Source organism: Chaetodon auriga, chromosome 4, assembly GCF_051107435.1.
Source record: "Chaetodon auriga isolate fChaAug3 chromosome 4, fChaAug3.hap1, whole genome shotgun sequence".
NCBI lineage: Eukaryota > Metazoa > Chordata > Actinopteri > Chaetodontiformes > Chaetodontidae > Chaetodon > Chaetodon auriga.
In genome coordinates this window covers 14218054-14241569 of record NC_135077.1, presented here as the reverse complement: position 1 = coordinate 14241569, position 23516 = coordinate 14218054, and the positions used below count along the sequence as shown (strand labels likewise).

Genomic DNA, 23516 nt, shown 5'->3' with positions numbered 1-23516 from the left:
CCTGAGAGTCTGAACTGAGGGCACATCTTCCACATTCATTTCGGAAACTTTGCCACGTGACTCCGCGGAATATAAACAGATGTCATATGATTTGCAGTATGTTTTCCAACATGGCGGCCGGGTTTCGGCAGCTGGCTGTTGCCGTCGTGTTCGTCGTTAGTGGCGTTTTAAGTTTTCCTCTCGGCCAGGAAACCAAACAGGCTGGAGCCTGCGGATACGAGGTCAGCTGCGTGTCCATTTCTGTTTTAAGCGCGTATTTTAGATTTTATCAGAGTGTTTTAGGTGTTCAACATCAGCAGATAACTACATCTGAAGACTTTCCACTTTCAGTTTCACTTATCCGCTTTTTTGCCTTTTCTGTGTGTTTGAGGAATGAGGTTAAACTGAGAATATAAACTTTACGCCTCTTTATATTTCTGAATATTATGTCTCCACTGACTGGCGCTGCTTGTCCCTGTAGTGACGTTAGTCCAGTAGCTGCAGATGTGTCCTCAGTGTGTATTTATGTGTGTGTGCAGTCATGTCACGAGACCATGCCCAACATGCTGAATGTCCACCTGGTCCCTCACACACATGATGATGTCGGCTGGCTCAAGACCGTTGACCAGTACTTCTATGGAGGTCAGTCTGACACACACACACACACACACACACACACACACACACCAGTGTTGAAATGTAACTAAGAACATCTACACAAATACTCCACTTAAGCATAAAGTTGAGGTACATGTATGTTACTTGGGTTCTCGTACAGCTCCTGTCCCACGGAAACCGCGTATCTCCAAATGAGGTGATTTGAATTGAGTTTTTCTAATAAACTGAAGTATGAAGTGTCCCTTTATGGATCCTGCTTCTTACAATAGATAAGCTCTTTAAAAATCCTTGTGGATTAGCTGGAAAATGCATTGTCACAAAGCTAAAAACAGGAGATACATGGTTCTCACAGGACAGCCTTGCTACAAACATATGATGAGCTTACAGAATATGATGTGTTGCTGTAGATTTAACTAACCAACAGCAAACAAAGTAGTTCAGATCAGCTCAACCTTAAACATCTACAGCAGTAAAATGCAACACACACATTGATGCAGCAGTGATATGAATCCACAAACTTCAGATATTACAGTAAAACACTGGCACACATGCACACACAATCCTTTTTCCATCCATCACTTTTGGGGACGTTACATTGACTTACATTCCTGAAATGTCATGATTCATGTTATAGTGACTTCTGTGTTTTGTCTCCGTATGGGTGGCGAGTCCCCACAATGTGACTGTGTGAACAGATGTATGTCCCGGCAGCATGAGTAATACACGTCCACACACATTTGCTTCCCTCTTTCTTGTTTTTTTAAAAGAAGAGGAAGCAAAATTGTAATCATTTGTGTCCTCCAATGGATAAACAGCATGTTGGAAATGTTCCCTTCAGCCCCCTCATCACCATTTTACGTCCCATCATACACCTTCTGTCAGTGGTCTTCACCAGCAAACACTGTAATAACGGTTTTACAGTTTCAGTGTGATTCAGTGACTCGCCTCAGCGTCACGTGTCTTATTTTTATAGTGAGAGCGACCACATGTTAAGCAGGTGACCATCCTCTGTTCTTGACCTGTGTGTGCTTGTGTAAGCAGAGATCACCTGCACTGTAGGTGGACAGATAATGTGTCCTGTGTGTGGGGGGGGGGTGTTTTGCAATATGTAACTGCAGTAAACATGTGGTTTTGAGTTTTAAGGTTAGAATAATTGAAAATGTTGCCGTGAAAGCATCTGCACATTTTTCCTTAGAGCTTTGATTCCTACTTTACAAAATAATGTCCCATTTGTCCTCAATGTGTGTGCGTATATTCATGCATCTGCGTGTAGATCGGAATGACATCCAGCATGCGGGGGTGCAGTACATCCTGGACTCTGTGGTGGACCAGCTGTTGAAGAATCCGGACAGGAGGTTCATCTATGTGGAGACGGCGTTCTTCTACCGCTGGTGGAAACAGCAGAGCGCCAGCACGCAGCAGACAGTCAAACAGCTGGTGAATGAAGGTAGATGAAGCGACGCTGTGCGTTTAAACTGGAAGGGTTTCATTTCATTTCTTAACACTCCTCCCCCTCCACCTTCCCCCAGGCCGTCTGGAGTTTGTGAACGGCGGCTGGTGTATGAGTGACGAGGCCACCACCCATTACAGCGCCGTAATCGACCAGATGACCATGGGCCTGAGGTTCCTCAATGAGACGTTCGGGCCTTGTGGTCGACCCCGTGTCGCCTGGCACATCGACCCCTTCGGCCACGCCCGCGAACACGCCTCCATGTTTGCACAGGTAGCTCATCTTAAAGGAATAGTCCGACATTTTGGGAAATACTCGTCGCAGTGTTGCCTAGAGTTGGATGAGAAGTTACGGTTTTCCAGGTTTTTATTTTCTTGGTTGAATGAGTCTTGTTGTCATTAATTAATGAGCTGTCATGAATTATTGAGCTTTAAAGGTGCTGATTGGCGGGTTTTATTGCCTTCAGACTGAGCAAGTCTAGCTGTGTTCCCTGCTGGCTGTTGATTCCTCGTTGTTGTACAGACCAGAGGGTGATATCAGTCTTCTCATGTAACTCTCACTGGAAAGGAAATAAGCGCACGTTTTAAAAAATTCCTTAAAGACATACAGTCTGCTGCGGATTGTATTGTCGTTGTCAGTTCAGAACTTCCAGCGCTCAGCTGTCCTGTTAAACATCCATCTCTGAGCTTTAGACGAACTGCTTCCTTGCGTGTTTTCTTCCAGATGGGGTATGACGGCTTCTTCTTTGGTCGTCTGGACTACCAGGACCGAGCTCGCAGGATGAGAGAGAAGGAGCAGGAGCTTCTGTGGAGGGCCTCTGACAGCCTCGCACCCCCCGTGGCTGACCTCTTCACCGGTAACCAAACTCTACTTCTCTCCTTGATCTATTCTTTAAATGGGCAGTTTGCTTGAATTATAAATTATAACTAATTATACTCAACAGGTATCCTTCCCAATGGGTACAACCCCCCTGAAGGCTTCTGCTGGGACCAACTCTGTGATGACCCACCAATCAGAGACGACCCTGACCTGGAGGACTATAATGTTGACGATGTGGTGAGGCGCTTCCTCGTCATCGCCAACAGTCAGGTAAGACGCACAGGCACACTCAGATGTGGAAGTGTGCCAAAAAAAAGACCATTGTCCTATATTTGTTACCTCTTCGTCACATTAATTCCCCTCATCTCTTTCTTCTCTCAGGCAAGGGTGTATAAGACCAACCACATTATCATGACCATGGGCTCAGACTTCCAGTATGAGAATGCAAACCTGTGGTACAAGAACCTGGACAAGCTGATCCACTACGTCAACGGCCAGCAGGCGAATGGCAGCAAAGTCAACGTGCTCTATTCTACCCCATCCTGTTACCTGCAGGAGCTGCACAGAGCAAACCTCACCTGGTAGTATGAAATTTAAATCAGCTTGTTGGGCTGACGATGTCAGACTTTCACCCATAATGACGGCATAAAGAGCTGTCTCTTCGTCCTCTTTTCAACCCAGGGCTTTGAAGACGGATGATTTCTTCCCTTATGCAGACGACGCTCATGATTTCTGGACCGGCTATTTTACCAGCCGACCTGCGCTGAAACGTTACGAGAGGATCAGCAACAGCAACCTGCAGGTACTTGAAGTTGGCAGCATCAAGTATCACATTCGGGAAGTGGTTTTAACCAAAATGTCACCAACAGACGCCATTTAAAGACATCTCAGACTGTCTAACCTTAGCATGTTAGCATGAGAGGACACAATAATTTATTATCACATCTAGCTAACTGTTAGCATGGTGACACACATTGACATGTTAAACTTCATTGTGTTAGCAAATTCACATGGATTTTGTGCAGTTAGCATGTTGATATGCTAACTTGCAGCATGTCGACTAACATGCTGGCATATGGTACGGCATGCTGCGTCATTTAGCCCTGTACTATACTGTGGTTAGCGTGTTATCATGCTATGTTAGCATTAATCTTCAAGTGTAATGGATGAGTTCTGTCAGGTTTTGTTTTTACAGTCTGATTTTCAAAAGAGTTTCCCATCATTTTGACTTCTTAAAGGCATCAGTCAGCAGGATGCATCCTCTGGGACCACAGATACTGTACGAAATGCTACACTACTCCGTCTGACTCTTGTGAAGAAGTCTGTTAACCTTTGTAACTGTGTTTTTTCACAGACGTGTAACCAGCTGGAGGTACTTGGTGGCCCGGTCTCCAGGAACGGACCCTTTGGACAGGGCGACAGCGAGACTATGAGTGAGATTTGTTTTTTTAGTAAAACTACTGTCAGACATCACTGGTGGCATCCGGCTGACATCATTGTCTTTCTGTCCCATTTATACCTCAGTGAGAAAAGATTGAAGTCAAATCATTTATGGTTGAATAACTCACCACATACACTCTGTCAGTACTTCTCAAAGTCACAGTGGTCTGAGTTTTCAGAAATCTGACTGGCAGACGTTTGTTTGTGCTCTCGTTGTCAGAGAAATCCATGGCAGTGGCTCAGCACCATGACGCAGTGTCGGGCACAGAGAAGCAACATGTAGCAAACGACTACGCCAGGAGGCTAGCTAACGGCTGGCAACATTGTCAGGTGTGTCGAGCTTCATACGGCACTATCCTGCTCAAAATAATCCTGTATTCAACCCCGATTCCAAGTTGGGATGCTGTATAAAACATGGATAAAACAGACTGTGATAACTTGCTGATGATTTTTTGGAAACAGTACAAAGACGTTATATTTAATGTTTTACCTCATCAACTTCATTGATTTTTGTGAAGATATGCTTGTCTTTTGTTGTCGTAGATGTGAGTGTGGAGGATGTAACGCACCTTCTGTTTCTCTCTCAGGTTTTGGTCAGTAACAGTCTGGCTGCTCTGAGCGGCTCGTCTGCTGATCGGATCTACTGCGACAACCTCAACATCAGTGTGTGTCCTCTGACTGAGTCCAGCAAACAGGTGACACACACCCCCTCAAAATTGTTACACTGGGCCCCGCAGTATCACTGACTTCTTCACAGTATAACATTAACATGCATATACATATTTACTCACACAAACAGAGGCAGATATTATACATTTCTTCCTGTGTCTTCCATGACAGCTTTGTAAATAAATATATGAAGCAGTGTTGTTCTCATCTTCCTCTCTCAGTTCTCGGTCAATGTGTACAACCCTCTCGCTCGCCCCGTCACTTGGCCGGTCAGGCTGCCGGTGAATGGAACAGCATACGTCGTGTCAGATGCTAACGGCAAATCTGTGGACTGCCAGGTCAGTGTAGATGGTAAATGGACTGTATTTATAGAGCGCTTTTCTGGTCTGACAAGCACTCAAAGCGCTTTGCACCCTTTCACACACGTTCATACTGTGGTTAGGCCACCTGCTCATTACAAGCTTTTAATCATTCACACACTCACACACCAATGGCACAGCATCAGGAGCAATGTGGAGTTCAGTATCTTGGCCGAGGATACTTTGACATGCAGACTGCCGAGGCCAGGGATCAACCTTCTGATAAGAGGACGACCGCTCCACCTCCTGAGCTACAGTCGAATCAGTAATGATCAGTATTAGTACTAAAGTGTCTGGCACTTATTAAAACTGGAAATGCGAAACAAAGAAACAGAAAGATTCCAGTTCCTGTGTGCGTCTGCTCCAGGTGGTTCCAGTGTCCACAGCCACCCGGGGCGTGAGGAGAAACCGAGGCTTCGCCATCAACGAGCTGGTGTTCCAGGTGCAGGCTCCTCCTCTGGGCTTTACCACCTACTCTGTGTCCCTGCGTCAGGACGGGCCTCCACCTGCCTCCACACAGCACCACACGCCCACAGCCATCCAGAACAAGGTCTTTACCACGGCATTATCATACACTTCACAATGGGAAACAAGCACATAAAGCTTTACAGACAGGAGTGAGTATTTTTGTATTGTGTGTCCACGTTCTCCAGTTCTTACAAGTGACCTTTGACCCCGACACCGGCCTCCTGAGCAGCCTCAGCAACCTGGAGACCAAACAGACCATCAAACTGACGCAGAATTTCTACTGGTTAGTGTCTCTCTGATAGAAATCCACACAATGACAGTGACACCAGACTTTTGCTCGCCAGCAGACTGTCACGTATTTGTTCCAGGTACAACGCCAGTGACGGTAACAACTCGGGGAGTAACCAGCCTTCAGGTGCATACATATTCAGACCTAACTCCTCCACGCCTTTCATCATCAGCAAAACCGCCAAGACGGAGAGCATTCAGGTAGAGGGCGAGCAGCATCGCAGCTATGTTGATTACACATATTCCTTTATAACTCATTTAGACTCACAAGCCTGAGATCCTTTAAATGTGGGTTTTTATGGACAGTTTTTTATGAATAACTGGCTGCTGGTCACATCTGTTTGTAACAGGCCTTGAAAAAATGCACTCAGTGGTAGTCTTAGATTGATTTTGGTTTTGTTTGACAGTAAAATAATTGAAACATTTCACAGTGCAGATATAATAATGATTATTCGTTTATGTTGTGTCTTCCCTCCAGACGCCTGGTGTGCAGGAGGTGAGGCAGTGGTTTGCTCCCTGGGTGTCTCAGGTGGTTCGTCTCTACGCTGACAGCAGAGCTCTGGAGCTGGAGTGGACGGTCGGGCCGCTGCCCATTGAGTGAGTGTGTGTTTGTCACGTATGCAGTAAAGCAGTATGTTAGTCTGCGTATGTCAGCACGTGTGTAAATAGAAGTTGTGGTATATATGTTTTTTATTATTTTTTTGAATTTGTTTTTCACACTCCCTCTTTTTGTCCATCAGTGACGACCTGGGGAAGGAGGTGATCACTCGTCTGGACACCAGCATCAAAACCTCTCAGTATTTCTACACCGATTCCAACGGCAGAGAGGTGCTGCAGAGGAAGTAAGCTCAGTAGATTTCTTTTTAAATGTTGAATTTAAATTATAATGAATTCACTTCTGGCTGATGTTAAATTCAGACCGCTCTAGAATAGATTGTCTACCGAGATTGTCACATTTGTAGTTTAAAGCAAAGACAGGGAACTTTCCTTTTGTGTTGATTTTGGCGACCCCTGTGGACAAACGCGGTAGTGTTTTGTTTTTTGTCCTTAAGGACAGATTTCCGGCCGACTTGGCTTCTTAATCAGTCGGAGCCCATCGCTGGAAACTACTACCCCATCAACTCCCGTGCCTTCATCAAGGTGTGTGTGTGTGTGTGTGTGTGTGTGTGTGTGTGTGTGTGTGTAACTTTTTCTGAAATAACCCACCATTTAGAAGAAGTGACTGCTTCTTGGTAAAGAAACAAAATGAAAGTTCTTAACAATAACATTAATGATGTCAGGTTCATCAGTGTATTTAATTTCTGTTTTTCTTCTCACTCCTCACCTTACTAACTACTCAGTGTGTGCGTGTGTGTGTGTGTGCGTGTGTGTTTTCAGGATGATGAGAACCAGCTCACTGTGGTGACGGATCGCTCTCAAGGAGGCGGCAGCATCCAGAGCGGCTCTCTGGAGATCATGGTGAGACACATACATCCTTAATCCTTGTCAGGTAGTTAACCTGGATCAGACCCAACAACCAGGCCCACACACACACACACACACACACACACACACACAAACACACATACACACATACACACAAACAGAGAGTCTCTCCTTCTTATCTCCACCCTCCTCCCCGTCAGCTCCACCGCCGGCTGTTGTACGATGATGTTCGCGGTGTTGGCGAGCCTCTCAACGAGACATCTCACATCTTCCCAGAAGGGCTGGTGGTCCGAGGCCGCCTCCTGCTCTCCCTCGACCGCCCGAGCAGCGCGGCTGACGCACACCGCCCCCTGGCCCAGGAAGTGGTACTGCAACCGCTGCTGACGTTCACAGATGGAGATCTGCACCCAAACACTCAGCTGGAGGTGAGTGCGGAGGAGCAATATAACAAATACAGATCGCAATTATTTTTTGTGTGTGTTTTTTAGACCTCTGTGACAAAACAAGCATGACATAAAAGGCTAAGAATGGGGACTGAATGTTAGAAACATGAATAATGAGAAAAGGACCATCTGGCCTGATTGACTGGGGTTACAGTGCGTCTGTGGTCTTCTGTGTCTGTAGTTCTCCGGGCTGCAGGCGGCGCTGCCCCCTGCTGTCCACCTGCTCACACTGACACAGTGGGACAAAGACTTGGTGCTGCTGAGACTGGAGCATCAGTTCCAGAGCTGGGAGAGCAAAGTGTACTCACAGCCCGTCACCGTCAACCTGCAGGTCAGACAGTTAAACAATACTATAAAGATTCAAGCTGAAATTATTAGATTATTCTTCTTTATGATTCATGGACATTTTATAGACACATTTATTGCTTAAATGAAATAAAATAAAAGAAAAGAAAAGAAAGTATTAAAGTAAATATAAGAAAACATAATTACTCATTTGCAGCTGCTAATTCTGACCCCCCCCCTCCATCTGTGCAGAAGCTGTTTTCCACTCTGGAGGTTCTGGGCATGTCTGAACTGAACCTGTCAGCCAATCAGTGGAGAGATGAGATGACACGCTTTCACTGGACACCACAAACAGGTACGGGACACCTACACGTGTCCTTAACATCACTGCAGTCGATCTGAACATGATCCTCAGAGAGTCCAGATAGTTCCTGATTTGAAGTAAATCTGATTTAAAACTAGCTGCTTTTTATTGATTATTATTTCTATTTCTCAATGTACTGTTCTGGCATCTGCATTAAAACTTAAGTATCGGCAATTGTATGGACAAATGTAAAACAATACTCAGCCCTGCAGTCGAGTAGAATAAATGAAAACTTAAGTATTCTGAGACCATCACCAGCGGAAAGTTTAAAGTTTGTCGTGAAGATGTATTTAGAGGGGAAGGCCTTTGAATTCAAAAGGGTTTGAGCTTTTTGTAGCACCAGAAGAAGAAAGGTCAGAAAGTGTCCCTATTAAACACCAGCATCAGGTATATTTACAGTAAACTTTGTGGCAGTCTTGCCCGTAGTTGTTCAGAAACCTCGGGCCCTCGCCCTGACCTTTGCTGTTAGACGAGGAAAAGAGAAATCAATTGACAATCACCAAGAATGAACACCAGGCAGCCAACTGTTGGTGAGTCTGTCTCATCTGTCAGCTCTCTGGCAGGAAGCTGCTGCTGGTGAGCTGCCAGTCACTGATGGACCACTTGGCTGGTGGTTGAGGTTCCAGCTCAGTTTGAACGGTAGACTGAAGAAAGGAGGGCGAGTACTGAACTCCGCAGACGCTTTTTAATTCTACCAGGGTGCTAATCACTGCTCCATTACAGTCAACTTAACTGTAAAGACTATTTCCCTGCAGGGACTAATCAAGCAGGCAGTGTAACATAATGAGCCATAAATGCATTGTTATGGTTCAGAGCTTTAATAGTAAACTGCAGGGTGTTTCATGGTTCAACAAGACTCTAAGAGGAGGGAGACCAAGTTTTTCTCACTGTCTATTGCCTTAAGTTTACCTTGTATACTTTGTGAGGGGCCTGTCTTTGACCTTTGACCATTTAATGCTGGTTTGTTAAAGGCAAAATGAAGCCATACAGGCTGTGGTTTGTTAAAGGACCAGTATGTAGAGTTTAGGGGGATCTATTGGCCGAAATGGAATATAATAGTCATTAGTATGTTGTTATTGAGCGTTCCGTACCTTCGAGTGAGCTCCTGTGTTTGTCCGCCATGTTTCTACAGTAGCCCAGAATGGACAAACCAAACACTGACTCTAGAGAGACACCATTCAAGAATATGAAATGTTCTCCTACATGCTCGTGAAGCGAGGGGTATTGAGGTGGTTGCAGTTTCTAGCCTCACCACTAGATGGTACTAAATCCAAAGCACTGGATCTTTTTTTTTTTTTTTTTTAACCAATTCATGTATTTTTACACCCATTTTTCAGATGAGAGGCCCCTGCTGAAGACGTTCGAAGACCCCTCCACGTGGGAGGTGACCTTGAGGCCAATGGAGATCCGAACCTTCCTGCTCAGAGTCAGCCTCAGATAGCCAATTACACACCTCCGTTTTTTTAAAACAAGTTGCATATAAAGTAGTGATTCCCGTGGCTTCTCGCTTGTGTTTGATTCAATCGGGCGAGGACGATTTTCACACCAGTTACTAAATGCATGGACACTTGAGAAAGGATTAAAAGGGTTCATGTTTCGGGCTTGAGTTTGAGTGTGAATGCAGGGATACGCTGCCTGCCACACGAGATCAAATCAACCCTGTGGCTGCACCAAGACGTATCTTAAGAGGATTTGATTTGTTAATTGCTTGTAACCAAGAAAGCAAGTCTTCCTCACCTGTCCAAACAGGAAAAAAACAAAAGATCATTATTTGCCACTTTGCGACACCAACGTTTCTCCTTTGAGACAAACACTATTTTCAGGATTTGCTGAAGCTGCCTGTTGTACCGCAGACCCATCAATCCGTCCGATGGGACATTTTCAGCCCGACCACTGACTTTTTCAGATTTTTTGCTGATTTCTTTCTGCACATGCACTTCATACATCGCACACATACACCCTCAGACCTTTTCTCTCTACGAACAGGTGCCATCTTGTACTGACTGCCTGGACTGTGCAACCTTTTTACTTCCTCCGATGTGTGTGTGTGTATATAGTGTGAAAGTGATTTTATACTGATCATGAAGAAGTTGATAATAAAGTATTATTCTCACCTTCTGTGAAACTGCACTTTAATGTTACAGCTACATGTCCACACACTCGTTTTGTCTTCATAAGCTGCCAAAGACCCTTTAAATACAATCAGAGATTTCTGAAGTCGTCCTTTTTCACTACGTGCAGAAATACTTTGACATCAATTCAAAACAGCTTCCAGGACAGTTTTAAAGACAAAGTTTCACTGCTGTTGTTTCAGGTGAAACGCTCGCTGAGGTACGTTTACATGCAGTTCTCAGTCATCCTGAGTTGTTAAAAAGCTATAAATGATTGTCAAATATTCATGAAATGCAATCTTGCAAAAGTGGGTCAGTGACCTGTAAGCTACCAAAGCTTAAATGTCTGTATTACTGACACACACTGACACACACACACACACACACACACTCATCAAGTCACACTACCATCCCATGGTGGTTACAAGTGATGACTAACACTCAGCCAAAGCATGTAGACCAAAGAAAACAGAGTAATGTCAGCTTGGGGACTTTATTGGCCTGAAACAACACAGATAAAAAAAAAAAGAAGCTCTAGCATAAAACTGATAATGTTCTGCATGTGCAGTTTCTACGTGTTTGTCCCCCATCCAAATCCAACCTGTCTGCAGCACACGGTCCTGCGTCCAGGCTGCCGTTCAAAGTCCAGAAATAAAAAGATTAAAAAAGAAAAATTAGGAGGAGACAGGATCAATCCATTTTCTCCTCATTCGTCTGCTCCGGGTCGTGGGAGTAGCAGCATTTGTCACCATAGGTGCATGTTCCCTGAAAAAAAAAGACAACAATAACATAAATAAGAAACCTCAGAGAGGCTGACAGTCTAAAGGGAAGTTTTGGCTGCAGCCTGTGAAAGCACTCAGCTCCTCTGGCAGACAACCAGCAGAGAGCAGCTGATGGAGACGTCTTTCATTTCCCACCCAGGACACGGCGACTTTACAAGCATAATTAGTGTTGAAGTAACTGTCTCCCTTAACTTCTGTGAGACTTCTGTTGCCAACATTATCATTAAGAACACGATGAGCCGAAATGATCCTCGGCTGCAGGAAACCGTTCGCATAAAGACCAGGTTAATAATCATCTGTCTTTTTTTTACTGTGCTGTGCTTGACGATGAAATGTCAGAACATTCTTAAAAGTGCTCACCCGGCTCATTTATCTGTTTTGGTCTCCAGCAGCTCCACCAAAACTAGCTGCTAAATGCTCCACTATGTATGATTTGGGACATATTTTGCCTAAAAGTGCTGCTGCGGCTGAAAACAACGCTGATGACAGCAGAGAAACTGAACCAAAACCACGAAGCTGCCGCTGTAAAACCAAACCGATGAGCTAAAAAACCCGAAAACGCTTCATTGAGCTCCTCTGCATGTTCATCACTGTGAGCAATTTGTCATGCAGCTGTAAAAGTCATTACGACTTGCATTATTTTAAGTCTTTTTAAGAGTTTGGAAACAAATCAGTAAAGGACTTTGGTGTCATTTGCGTTAAGATGGCATGTCTTCAGGCATCAGGACGGTTTTATCCTCCAGCACAAACGAGACAGGATCATTTCAGATATACAGCCGCAGACAAATGTGTCTTCAGCTGCTGTTTCAGGAAAACAAATGGATCCGTTCGGTGTTTTCCGGAGAAAACTGCTTTTCTCAGACGGTTGCTATTTCCAAGATAAGAGCCGTCGTCACACAGGAAGAGATGTGTCTAACGTTTAGCAGGAGCTGCTGTGAATAAACAAAGAGTTCTGCCAACAGGAGCCTCATCAGGAGAAAACCAAAGGGAAAAAAGACGTCCAGGTGCCTTCAGTCCTTTTGACTGACAGGTAATGTTTAGTGAGTGCAGTAATGAGCAATTAGCTTTAACTTAACCGAGAGTCCACACATTCGAGATGGGCGACTACACCATATGACAAATAACTGAGTCATGCATGACGATGAGGCTGATCCCAGCACAGCTTACAGGTTCCCTCCTGCCTGGATCTGAACTGACCTGTCTGAACTTCTTGCAGGGGAAGTCTTTTAGCTGGGAAGAGTCTGTGATCTGGTTCTTTCTCTTGTTCTGGCACTTCTTCCTCTTGTCCTGCAGGTCAGTAGAAATACCTCCTCTGAAGGAGACAGACAGAGAGAGAGAGAGAGAGAGAGAGAGAGAGAGAGAGAGAGAGAGTGAAGTGGAGAAGTGGAGGAAGGATTGAAAGGGAAGAAAAGGTAGGGAAGACAAATAAGATGAAGGGAGGAAGGAGATAAGGATGAATAAGCAGGGATACAAGGAGCAAATCAAACTGGAAGGAGAAGGGGGGAATGAATCTGAATTCACAGCTTTATCCTCTAAAATGTCAGTGACCAGTAGTTTAAGTGACTCAGGATGTATAAAAGTCCCCAAAAAGCCTGAGATATAACTTTCACTTTGACTTTATCTTTACTCGGGTTCATACAAGTACAAACAAGTTCATACAAGGCTTTCAGCTTAAGTCCCATTTTAACACAATACACTAAACACTGTGGCTGCTTGCGTGTGTGTGTGTGTGTGTGTGTGTGTGTGTGTGTGTGTGTGTGTGTGTGTGTGTGTGTGTGTTAGTTACCCAGCTTTGGCACGAGCTTTGGGTCCCCAGAAGGTGTGAGGATTCTCCTGAAACCGGGTCAGGTGGCGTTTACGAGACTGAGGGTTGGCGTCCTCCCTCACAGTGAAACAGGCTTCTAGGCTACACACACACACACACACACACACACACACACACACACACACACACACACACACACACACACAAGCACAAATATGTTTGGTAAACACACCCAAAATGTATCTTTATGAGAAAAGTTAGGCGTCCTTACAAAGGGAATTCTCTGAGTCTGTGCACTCAATAATACAATAGTTTCTCATTAAGTATCAATCATTTGATTGGTTGGACTAGGATGTGGTCTCACCTGGGCTCAATGGAGAGGATCTTGAAGGCGGGGCTAGTCTCTGACAGCTTCTCCCTCTTCACAGGATTGGCCTTTTCCTGTGTAAAAACGATGCACCATGTGATCCGGGAGACCAGTTTCAACGGATTCTGGGAATTCTAGCACACCATCAGCATCTGACTCGAGCAAATACAAGACTGGGAGGTTCAGTTTTATGGAATCTCTCTGGTGAATCAGTAATGTTTACCCAGCAGCGCATGATGTCCCAGAGGGCTGCAGGAGGGGCGTCCGTCTTAATGGCGTTCTTACAGGCGTGAGAGAGGGAGACCCTGTGACCAGCGTGAAGGAGAGCAGACCTGCAGAGAGAGATTATTTTACAAAGGTTTCTTAAAGACAAGACAGAGCTGCTCTGAGGGGAGAAAACACATTTTCTGTGATGTCAACATTAAACATTAAGTAAAAGAGTGAAGCCTGGAAAAACAAATCAATATATATAAATCTATAGAACGAGTTCTGTGCATGTGAATCTCAGCTATTTCTGAAATGTACAAATATCATAAAATGACCTATAGTTTCATAACTACACTGTGTGCTGGGCGGAGTGTGTGTTTACCTAAACTGGAGCAGAGGTGGAGTATTGCTGTGTATCGTGCTGCTCAGACTGTCCACAGTGTAATAAAGAGGAACGTCTTCCAACTCCTGAAACAAACATCAACACCATACATTCAATGTGTTTTCCACACAATGTGCAGTTACCTGATGCAACCGGCCGCACCCACCTGACAATACCAGACAGCCATAACAAGCCCTGAAAGGAGAGCCTATATAAATGAATACCTCAGTCACCATGCTGAGCACGCCCTCAATGCGTTTGGACGTCCCAAACCGGGACGGGTTCCCCGACACAGCAGACAAAACCCTCTGGACAAATGCCAAGTCATGGATGGGCTCTGCCCACAGAGGACCACCCAGCTGCACAGAGGACAGACACAGGCTTCAGCTGGAGCGTGTAAGTGTGTTTGCACAGTAACAACTACATACAAGACAAGCAGAGGTTTAGAAGCAGTTGACACCTGAAAATAAAAGGCATCCAGTGTAAAAAAAAAAAAAATGAAATTAAAGTCAATGCTGAGAATAAATTTAAACACTGAAGCTTCATCGTGTAAAATAAAAACCATGAAAATCAGCTCTATGTGCAGAACTGATGATGATGATGATGATGATGATGATGATGATGTCCAACCTGATGTCTCTGTCCGCAGTGCTCACACTCGGATCCGACTGGGGGCCCAGTGGCAGGAGAATACTTCATACTGAAATCAAAGCAGGTTCATCTTTACTACACACACGATGCTTTTGTTGGCCAGCGCGTTCACACTGTCGTTTCACATGCACAGCTGCACAGTGTGGACTGTCTTACTGTTTTCCGTTGCTGGTCCTCCTGCCCATCCTCTGTAAGTGAAAGGAGCCGCAGCCGACACAGTTGTAGACCAGAGCCTGTTTGCTGCAACACAAGACACCGAATACGAGCTTTAAACACTGTTTGTGTGTGTAGCCAGTTCAGTGTGTGTGTGTATGTAAGTGTGTATGCTGGAGCTGTTCATGTGGCTATAGGCATGTTAAGAGTACATCTGAGCTATAAATACACTTCCCTTTGGCTTCATATTCTCCTCAACATCAAAACATGATCAACATTCAATTTCCAGACGTGTCAATATTTCTAATACTTTTCATTTTCTGTTTTATCTCACCGAGTTCTATTGCTGCCATTATTTTTAGCATTTGTCGCTGCAGTGACCCACTTTCACTTCATCCAGCTTTCATCGTATATCAGGTTTAATAAGACAGCACAGTATATACTATACAGGTGACGTCGGATGTTTACATACACCTGAGCCAAATACATTTAAAGTAGTTTTTCACAACATTTCAAGCATGTAATCCTCGTGGATGTCTCCTGTCTTTAGTCAGTGACTACCCAGTGGGTCAGTAGTTTACATACACTTCGTATCTGGTAGCGTTACCTTTGAAGTGTTTGACTCGGGTCAGATGTTTCAGGTTGCCTTCCGCAAGCGTCTCCAAATAAGCTGCTGGAGTTTTGGCCCCTTCCTCCGGACAGAACTGGTGTGTCTGAGTCAGGTGTGTAGGCCTTTCTTGCTCGCACACACTTTCTCAATTCTGCCCTCGAATTCTCTACTGGATTGAGGTCAAGGCTTTGCGACGGACACTCCAATACCATCACTTTGTTCTCCGTAAGCCATTTTGCCACAGCTTTGCACGTGTGCTTGGGCTCACTGTCCATTTGGAGGACCCATTTAGGACCAGGCTTTAACTTCCTGACTGATGTTGATGCTGCTTGCACAATGACATGATTTTTTTGGAGTTTCCAAACTGTTTAAAGGCACAGTCAACTTAACGTATGTAAACTTCTGTTCCACTGGAATTGTGATTAGAAGTGAAACAATCTGTCTGGAAGCAACTGTTAAGCAAAATTACTTGTGTGATGCACTAAGTAGATGTCCTAACCAACTTGCCAAAACTATAGTTCGCTGACATAAAATCTGCGCAGTGGTTAAAAAGTAGCGTAGGTTAACTTCAGAGGTGTGTGTGTGTGTGTGTGTGCGAGCACCTGGCTGAGTTTTTGACTGTGGCCTGTCCTGTGAAGACACGGACAAAGACCCTGATGTAGAAGTCCACACTGATGGACAGCAGGGGCTGGATGTATCGCTGGTACACCCCGGCTCTCTGGTCCAAACTGTGGAGGATGATTCGAAGAGCCTGCAGGGGGAAAAGGAAAGAGAGACACACAAATTGTTGCTTTTCTTGATGTGAAAAGTCTGAGAAAGTCTTCTTGCATCATTCACTTGAAAACTAAAAACAGTAACATGTGACAGAAACATCTTGTACTGGTCCGGCTCCCATTACTGAAGTCCGTCTTTGCCTCCTGAAGCTTGACTCACATGAAAGTAATTAATTACACAGACAAAAACCACGCTGAGTATTTGTGTCATCAGCCCCAAAATATGTCTTTTTTTTTAAATGTATGTAGCGATTATCACCAACACCTTCAGTATCCGCTGACATGAAACTATCACTCGTGAAGAAAAGCCATGCAGACCTTTTTAATCTGGTACAAATAAACTGGAGCTCTTGTGTTTTAAAGTTACTGTCACTGCATATTTCTTCCTTCCAGCTATTAAGACAATATGTTCTCAACAAGAATGAAAACAAAAATGCTGTTTCACATTAAAAGTGTTCACCTGCAGAAACCACAGGGTGGCTTTTACTGTGAAGGAGTTGCAGGAAACTATGCATGTGGCACCGCAGCTGGCGTCAGCCTCACCCAGAAATGACTGGTTGTTTTTGTCATTTTCTGATCTTTTTTTTTTTCTTTTTAATATTTGAGGGAGACATGGAACCAGAAGGAGCAGCCACAGTGAGCTGCAGCGGGAGACTGCACACCTCCCACTCCTCAGCAAGGTGAACCACTCGTACTGTGCACAGTGCGAAATCAGATCAGGGCTGCTCGTGGCATGATGTAAAAGGGGCAAGTCTTTATTAAAACCACTAGTTTGTTTGGCTGCAATGTGAACAGATACAGCAGTTGTTGTATTTCTGACAAAGTAGCTGCTGAATTGTGGGAAAATTCAGCACGACTACTGTTACCACCAACTCAACCAGGCCCGACTTTTATCACATGATTATAACTTAAAAGACGCCAGGAGCAAAGTGTCATCATCAGTTTGGAAGATTTTGTTCCTTGCATTTCTGTCCTCATGAAAAACCTCCCCTCGTGAATGTACAAGCGCGCACACACACACACACACACACACACACACACACACACTCACAAAACTCCAGTTCATCAACTTGGAGCCTCAGGCCAGAATCCATGACATGTTTCTGTCAGAGCCAAGCGCTTACTGTGTTACTCAGGATCAAGACCGTGTGAGCGCAAACATGGTGACATGTCTGTGCATGCAGTCGATGTGCATTTTGTATGTGTGTGTGTGTGTGTGTGTGTGTGTGTGTGCGTGTGCGTGTATGCCCACACCATCTCATGACAGTATTTGGCTTTGATGGAGACTGAGCCGTATTTGCTGTAGCAGGTCTCTCCACTGTTTCCTGCCATGACCGCCATGTCTGTACATGTTATACACAACAGACCTGAGAGAGAGACGAGAGAGAGAGAGAGAGAGAGAGAGAGAGAGAGAGAGAGAGAGAGAGAGAGAGGCACATAGAGAGCAAGTGAGTCAGCAAAGATGACAAATAAGAAAGAAATACAAAAGACTCTACCTTTAAAACATGGGTTAAAGATACAGTAACTCTTGGTCTTTGGTTTAACCTCCCGGTTGCCTCACATGGGTGGAGATTTTCAAATCAGGTCAGTATCCTATTAGCTGTCGAGTCTAAACGTGGCTCATTGTTCCGTCCTATAAAGCAGATTCATTGTGAGGCTCAAATGGGATAAAACCAAACAAGACTTATTTCACAAACAACATCTGACATACTTCTGATCCAGCTGTCAAGCTGATTTTATGCCATTATTTTGAAATGTTGTGAAAACTAAAATGCGATTCGGGTGCATTTCCTTCACACAGTGAAAGCCAATGAAAGTGTCTGAACGATAACCCAATCCATGAGAGAAAAGGTGAGGAAAACACGTTTCAGCGATGGGTTATTACTGAGCAAAGCGACGTTATTTGAAACATGCTTTCATCTCAAAAAGAAAAGCAATGCAACTGATTTTTTTTTTTTTTAATCCATCACAGCCGCCAAGACGAGACAGCAGGCCCAACATCTGTGGACGCCACAGAGGTCGAATCTTACACGTGGGATTTTTTTTTTTTAAATGTTCCATTTTCACTACTGGCATCAGTAAACTGCACAGGAGCATACTCCCATCTATCAACTCAGCTGTTCAGAGATGGTTTTTTAATAATTTTTACCACAGAACCAATCTGCTGATGGGGAGTCCTTGGACCAAGCACAAAATGCCATCTTTAAACTCGGCCATCGCCAACAGTCCGATTCAGGCTGTGCATCACGTCGTGTGTTATATTACAGGCAGCTCATCCTGTGCAGCTACAAGCAAAGCTCTGCCTTTTCTGTACACACTTCATTTATGATGATAGTGATGAAATGTGATCTGACATCAGCTGTCCAAATTCACAAAATGATGATTAGAAAAATGCTTGGATGGAAACACTGGAAATACTGCGAAACAGTGGTTTACTATCAAGCTGAATCATACTCAAGGCAGACCCAGAGGACGTAGAATGAAAAGTAGAAGAGGCGGAGAAAGCAGTCAGAGGATGACTGACAGACCGAACTACCGACCTCCCTCACTGACGGCCTGCACAGCGGCATCCAAGAAGCAAGCAGGGCTACCGTAGGGGTCCAGATCGATCACATCATAACGGTCCTTCTTCCCTCTCATCTCATACATCAGCATGCTGGAGACAAACAAGAAGAAAGGAGCGAAAAGAAACATTAGACAAATCCACATCCATGACCAATGAAAAGAAAGAGCGAGAATATCTAAAAATGGAGCAGAGAGGGACGGAGGAAACAGAGGAGAGGAGAAAGAAAGATGAGTCAAAGCCAGTTAAAAAAGAAGAGCAGATTAGTTCAGAGAAGAAAGCGGAGAAACGGCTGAAGAGGATAGAAGAAGAGAGGCATGAAGACAAGCAAGCCGAGGAGAAAAGAGAAGCGCGACGTGACTGAGAGAGAAGGGCCGAAAGAGTTCAGAAACGAAGAAAAGCAAAGAGACAGGAGTGGAGGAGATGAGAAGAGGAGCAGAGGAATGAATAGAACAAGAGGTCGAAGGTGAAGCCTGGAGAGGAATGAAGATGAGAGAAGCACTGGATAAATACAAGAAGAGGAGGAACAAACGGACAGCAAATCAGTGAAGCAGATAAATAGCAGGGGCAGAGGCAGACCAGCAGCAAACAGGCATATCCCTGAACGTGCTGAGTAATCATACTTGGCATCCCTGCAGCTGGCCTGGAGCAGGTGGCTGACTCCGTTGTGCTGGGCATTCCTGGCGATCAGCGCCGCGGCCTTGGTGGAGAAGTCGTTGGCGGTGATGCTCTGCAGGCCCGGGACTTCCAGAGCGAAACGCACCGAGCGCAGACCAGACGCCGCCAGACCCTCCAGCACACGCAGGCCGCGCTGAAACGGAGGGTCAAGGAAACAACCTTAAAGCTGTGTGACGTGATTGTTATTTTTGGCCACTTGGGGGCAGCAGAAACAAGCATTCCCGCCTTACAACGACAGCGACAGTCAAATATTCTCCTTCTCGCTCTGTTTTGGTCTCAACCAACCCAGGAAAAATTATGTAGCGACTGAAAGCTCTTTTTTTTACTGAAAACTGCTGCCTGCTTCATCTGGGAACGATCCGGACGACAGCGGTGAGAGTGAAGCAAAACACTAACGTTATGCGCTGTAAAGCTAAACCAAAGAGCTGAGAGCTGAGGAGTGAAAGTTCTCCGAGGGTTCATCACTGGAGCGACTCCCTTCACATATGTTGCCATTTGATTCACATAGTTTTTACAAAAATATTGATAATATAGAAGCTACACAGTTGTAGTAACACATTGGAAGTTGTAGATATTCCACTAAGCAATTCATTTTTCCATCTAATCACTGGCAGGATGTTTTGTTTTTGACTAGAATTGCCAGAAAATGACAAATCCGACCACTCCGTCAACACAAAGCTGGAATCACCAACAATGGTTCGACATCTTCTGCACCAGTAAACAATAGGCTACAGCTCGGGTCTTTACTGACATCTCATGTTATTATTTCAACATAATGAAATCCTTCAAAGTTTCAAAAACTGATCTAATTACCTCTCTCTACCACTTGGGGCCAGCAGAGTGTGAAATTACCTGCTGCAGCATTAACATAAGTCATTTGATGGAGGCCTTATCCAAACAGCTTTACGCTGGCATCAGTGTGTATATTTTTAGGATGGGAAACCCCGCGGGGACCCGAACCACCGACCCTGACGGTGTTAGTACTTTGCTCTAAGCTACAGAACCACACTTGGGGCCTCAGAGCATTTGTCAAAAGAGAACATTTCCTGCTTTTTCTGCCTTGCTCTATCGGTCATTCTTTATGTTTGCTCTCTCCGTCCGATTGTAACCTTTTAACCTGGTGATTTTAACCTTTTGACTTCTTACTAGTGTTTGCTGTGTCATATTGTGCCAGTATGTTGTACTGGTAAAATGTACATATCGTGCCTTAATGACTGTATAATCTATTTTTTAAGAGTAAGTACACACGAGGGAAAAAAAATGACAGCAGAAAAAGAAATATGTATTTGTAGCAAATGAATAAATGAACATCGGACAAAATTGTATTTAAACTGGATAAGTTGCCCACATTGTGAATTTCGAAACAGATTATTTCTGTTAATAACCTCAGGGGGAATTCTTGTGGGAGGATAACTGAAGTAATAAACTCTGCGACTTCACAATTACACGGTAAAATCAGTCCCACGTACCTCACATTTCTCCCCCACTGCTGCGGTTACAGGTGGCTCCTCTGCTCCGTTTTTCTCCTCCGTCTGTGCATCGGCCTCGTTTGTCTCCTCTGACAGAGAGACCACCACCCTCTCTTTCTCTCCAGGCACCACCACCTTCACTCCGCGCTGAGCCAGCAGATCTCGGGCAAACTCTGTGATCACAGCACATCTGGAAAGGAAGAATTATTGCTTATATACAGTATAAACATGTGCTTTATATATCATGATGGGGTAAATAGCAGAGCTTACTAAATATTCATGGCTACTGACTGGCCCGAAATCAAAAAGGGAAATGCTGTTTAATAATCGGGGGAAATTAACTCCCTGGATTAAATCTGATGTTGATTCATGCCATTATTTTCAGACTTTTTATGTTATTACAGTGATACTATGGAATATTTGCTCCATCGCTCATTTCAATTCACTCAGAGGTTTTGCAACGAGAGACTTAAGATGATCTGGTGTAGCCAGTAGCTCATGGTGGCTAATGTCAGCTAATGTTCGGACACTATGGATTTACAGAATACTGCTGAGCAACTGGCATCTCTACTTCTGCTCCTGGTGATTGATGATCAGCTCAAACATATCTTCACTGGCACTGAATCATCGTACTGAATTAATCTGAGGAGACTGTGGTGTAAAGTATTCACACGTCTTCAGGGAAAAGGCCAAAGCAGCCAGTATTTATGCTTACGTCAAATCTCTGTTAAACTCCTGGACTGGGTTGTAAAACACCTCATTAGCACTGGGAAACAAGATGGCCGCCTTGCCCTCCTTGACCACCGTCTCCCCTGGTAAGAGTCCCGCAGGAAGCGTCTTCTCCTTGTCAGCTGCTGTGTCGGCGGGTGCCAGGCTCGTACCTTCTGTGGGTGCGGGGGGAGGTTTGGTGGTGGGACTCTCAGGGTCCTGTGCAGGTTTCAGGGGCTCCATGGATCTCTGCCTCCCGCTGGTAGCAGCAGCACCGCCTGAGATCCACCGAAACGTCTGTCTTGCAGAAAGGGTGTACGAACGATGCAGATGATGGGAGATGATGAGGGTGATGAGGTGAGGTGTCTGGACCAACATCAAGGTACAACCTCTGTAATGAGACAAATAACATGTTTGAATGCGGCAAAATGAACTGAGCCTGATATTTTACAGTTGAAGAATAAACGTGTCACTGCTGGTGGACAAACAGCATGATGACTACCCCGTATGTAAGCTTTCTCAGGCGTGTATTTGGCATTTCTGCACTGCAATTTCAACATGAGGCTACTTATAAGCCGACACGTGCACCAACAAGGACAGACTGAGTGTGGCTGGCTGAACATCGCAGATTCTGGGTGGCCTCGTCAGTTTAACAAAAGTGTCTTCTAGGACTGTAATTAACGATGATTTTCAGCATGGGTTCATGTTCTGATTGCTTTTTCCAATTAACCCAATGGACATTTTAATTCATGCATAAAATGATCAAGTTTAAAAGTGACCATCAGCGTCGCTCCTGAACCCCAGGTGTCATCTTTAAGTAGCTTTAAACAGTCCAATGCCCTAAATTACATTAATAACGTCGAGAAAAGCAGCAAATCCGCACATTGGAGAGGCTGGAACCAGTGAATCCACTATTAGACTAGTAATAAAGTAAGACCAAATAAATGAACCTTATCTCTACATTCAGAACCTTTATCTTTGTGTCTTTCAGTACAACACTGATCTTACGTGTTAACGCCCATTACTGGAAAATCTAGCAGGGTTGCCACAGAAAATACCCATCATAAATTTCTAGGTCTCAGTCTCACGTATTCAAATTGCTTGATTTGCAAACATCAGCACAAAATCCCACAAATATTCAGTCTACGGCGATATAAAAAGGAGAAAATCCGCAAATCCTCACACAGGAGAGATAATATTTGGCATTTACCTTCAGTGCCCTTAGCTTCCTGTCTTTCAATCCAACAGCTATTTATCATGTCTATACGGCTGCCATTACGGCGGTGGAGTGAAAATGTTTAATAATTTGACTAAACCGGTTAAATGAACGCAAACTTCCGCTAATAAACAAGCCAGAACGTGATGCATAACATTACTGCATACCAGTAGTTGTTAGCTGGTTTGCTAGCTTAGCTAAACCTAAAAAACTTCGTATTTACCTGTGACAACCCCTTCAGGCGGCCACCGCTTACCTGATTTGTCAGGGGTTTGATTGTGTGAGCGATACAGGCGGTCGTGCGGTAACTGTTTCCTCACTGCCAAAGTGTAAACTCGGTTTAACGTTCACTGTCACGTTAGCACATGGAGGCAGCCATGTTTGGAGCGTCTCTACGGAAACTCGCGCGGCCAAGAAAGTGGGGCGGCGGCGCTGTCCGCCCCTCCGGCAGAGCAGAGTAATGTCAGGGAAACG

General features: G+C 44.7%; 2 protein-coding genes across 4 annotated transcripts; one reads left to right on the top strand and one right to left on the bottom strand.

The window, feature by feature from the left end:
• The first annotated feature begins 79 nt into the window (after positions 1-79).
• man2b1 (mannosidase, alpha, class 2B, member 1) lies at positions 80-10369 on the top strand. Its single transcript, XM_076728973.1, is given in 24 exon segments — positions 80-103; positions 105-221; positions 519-621; positions 1871-2044; positions 2127-2320; positions 2771-2903; positions 2991-3136; positions 3248-3447; positions 3548-3668; positions 4221-4299; positions 4527-4636; positions 4894-5001; positions 5197-5313; positions 5702-5884; positions 5988-6085; positions 6171-6291; positions 6569-6687; positions 6831-6932; positions 7143-7230; positions 7468-7548; positions 7716-7940; positions 8140-8289; positions 8496-8598; positions 9945-10369. Coding segments are annotated over 24 exon segments (3000 nt in total). The 3' UTR covers positions 10049-10369.
• A 355-nt stretch (positions 10370-10724) lies between these two features.
• On the bottom strand, positions 10725-23496 carry trmt1 (tRNA methyltransferase 1). Of its 3 annotated transcripts, none has more exons than XM_076728974.1 (16): positions 23299-23496; positions 21834-22217; positions 21119-21308; positions 19595-19782; positions 18949-19064; positions 17663-17775; positions 16238-16386; positions 15029-15112; positions 14852-14921; positions 14446-14580; positions 14222-14307; positions 13856-13964; positions 13630-13706; positions 13287-13406; positions 12698-12812; positions 10725-11483 (listed from the first exon to the last, which is right to left on the bottom strand). In XM_076728974.1, the coding sequence occupies exons 2-16, from the start codon at positions 22202-22204 to the stop codon at positions 11409-11411; spliced, it is 1998 nt and encodes a 665-aa protein (XP_076585089.1). In that variant the 5' UTR covers positions 22205-22217; positions 23299-23496; the 3' UTR covers positions 10725-11408. The 3 variants fall into 3 exon arrangements, with proteins under 3 accessions (XP_076585089.1, XP_076585091.1, XP_076585090.1); XM_076728976.1 differs by having other exon boundaries at positions 10727-11483; positions 22000-22217; positions 23299-23430; XM_076728975.1 differs by lacking the exon at positions 23299-23496 and adding an exon at positions 23266-23288 and having other exon boundaries at positions 10727-11483.
• Positions 23497-23516: the final 20 nt, after the last annotated feature.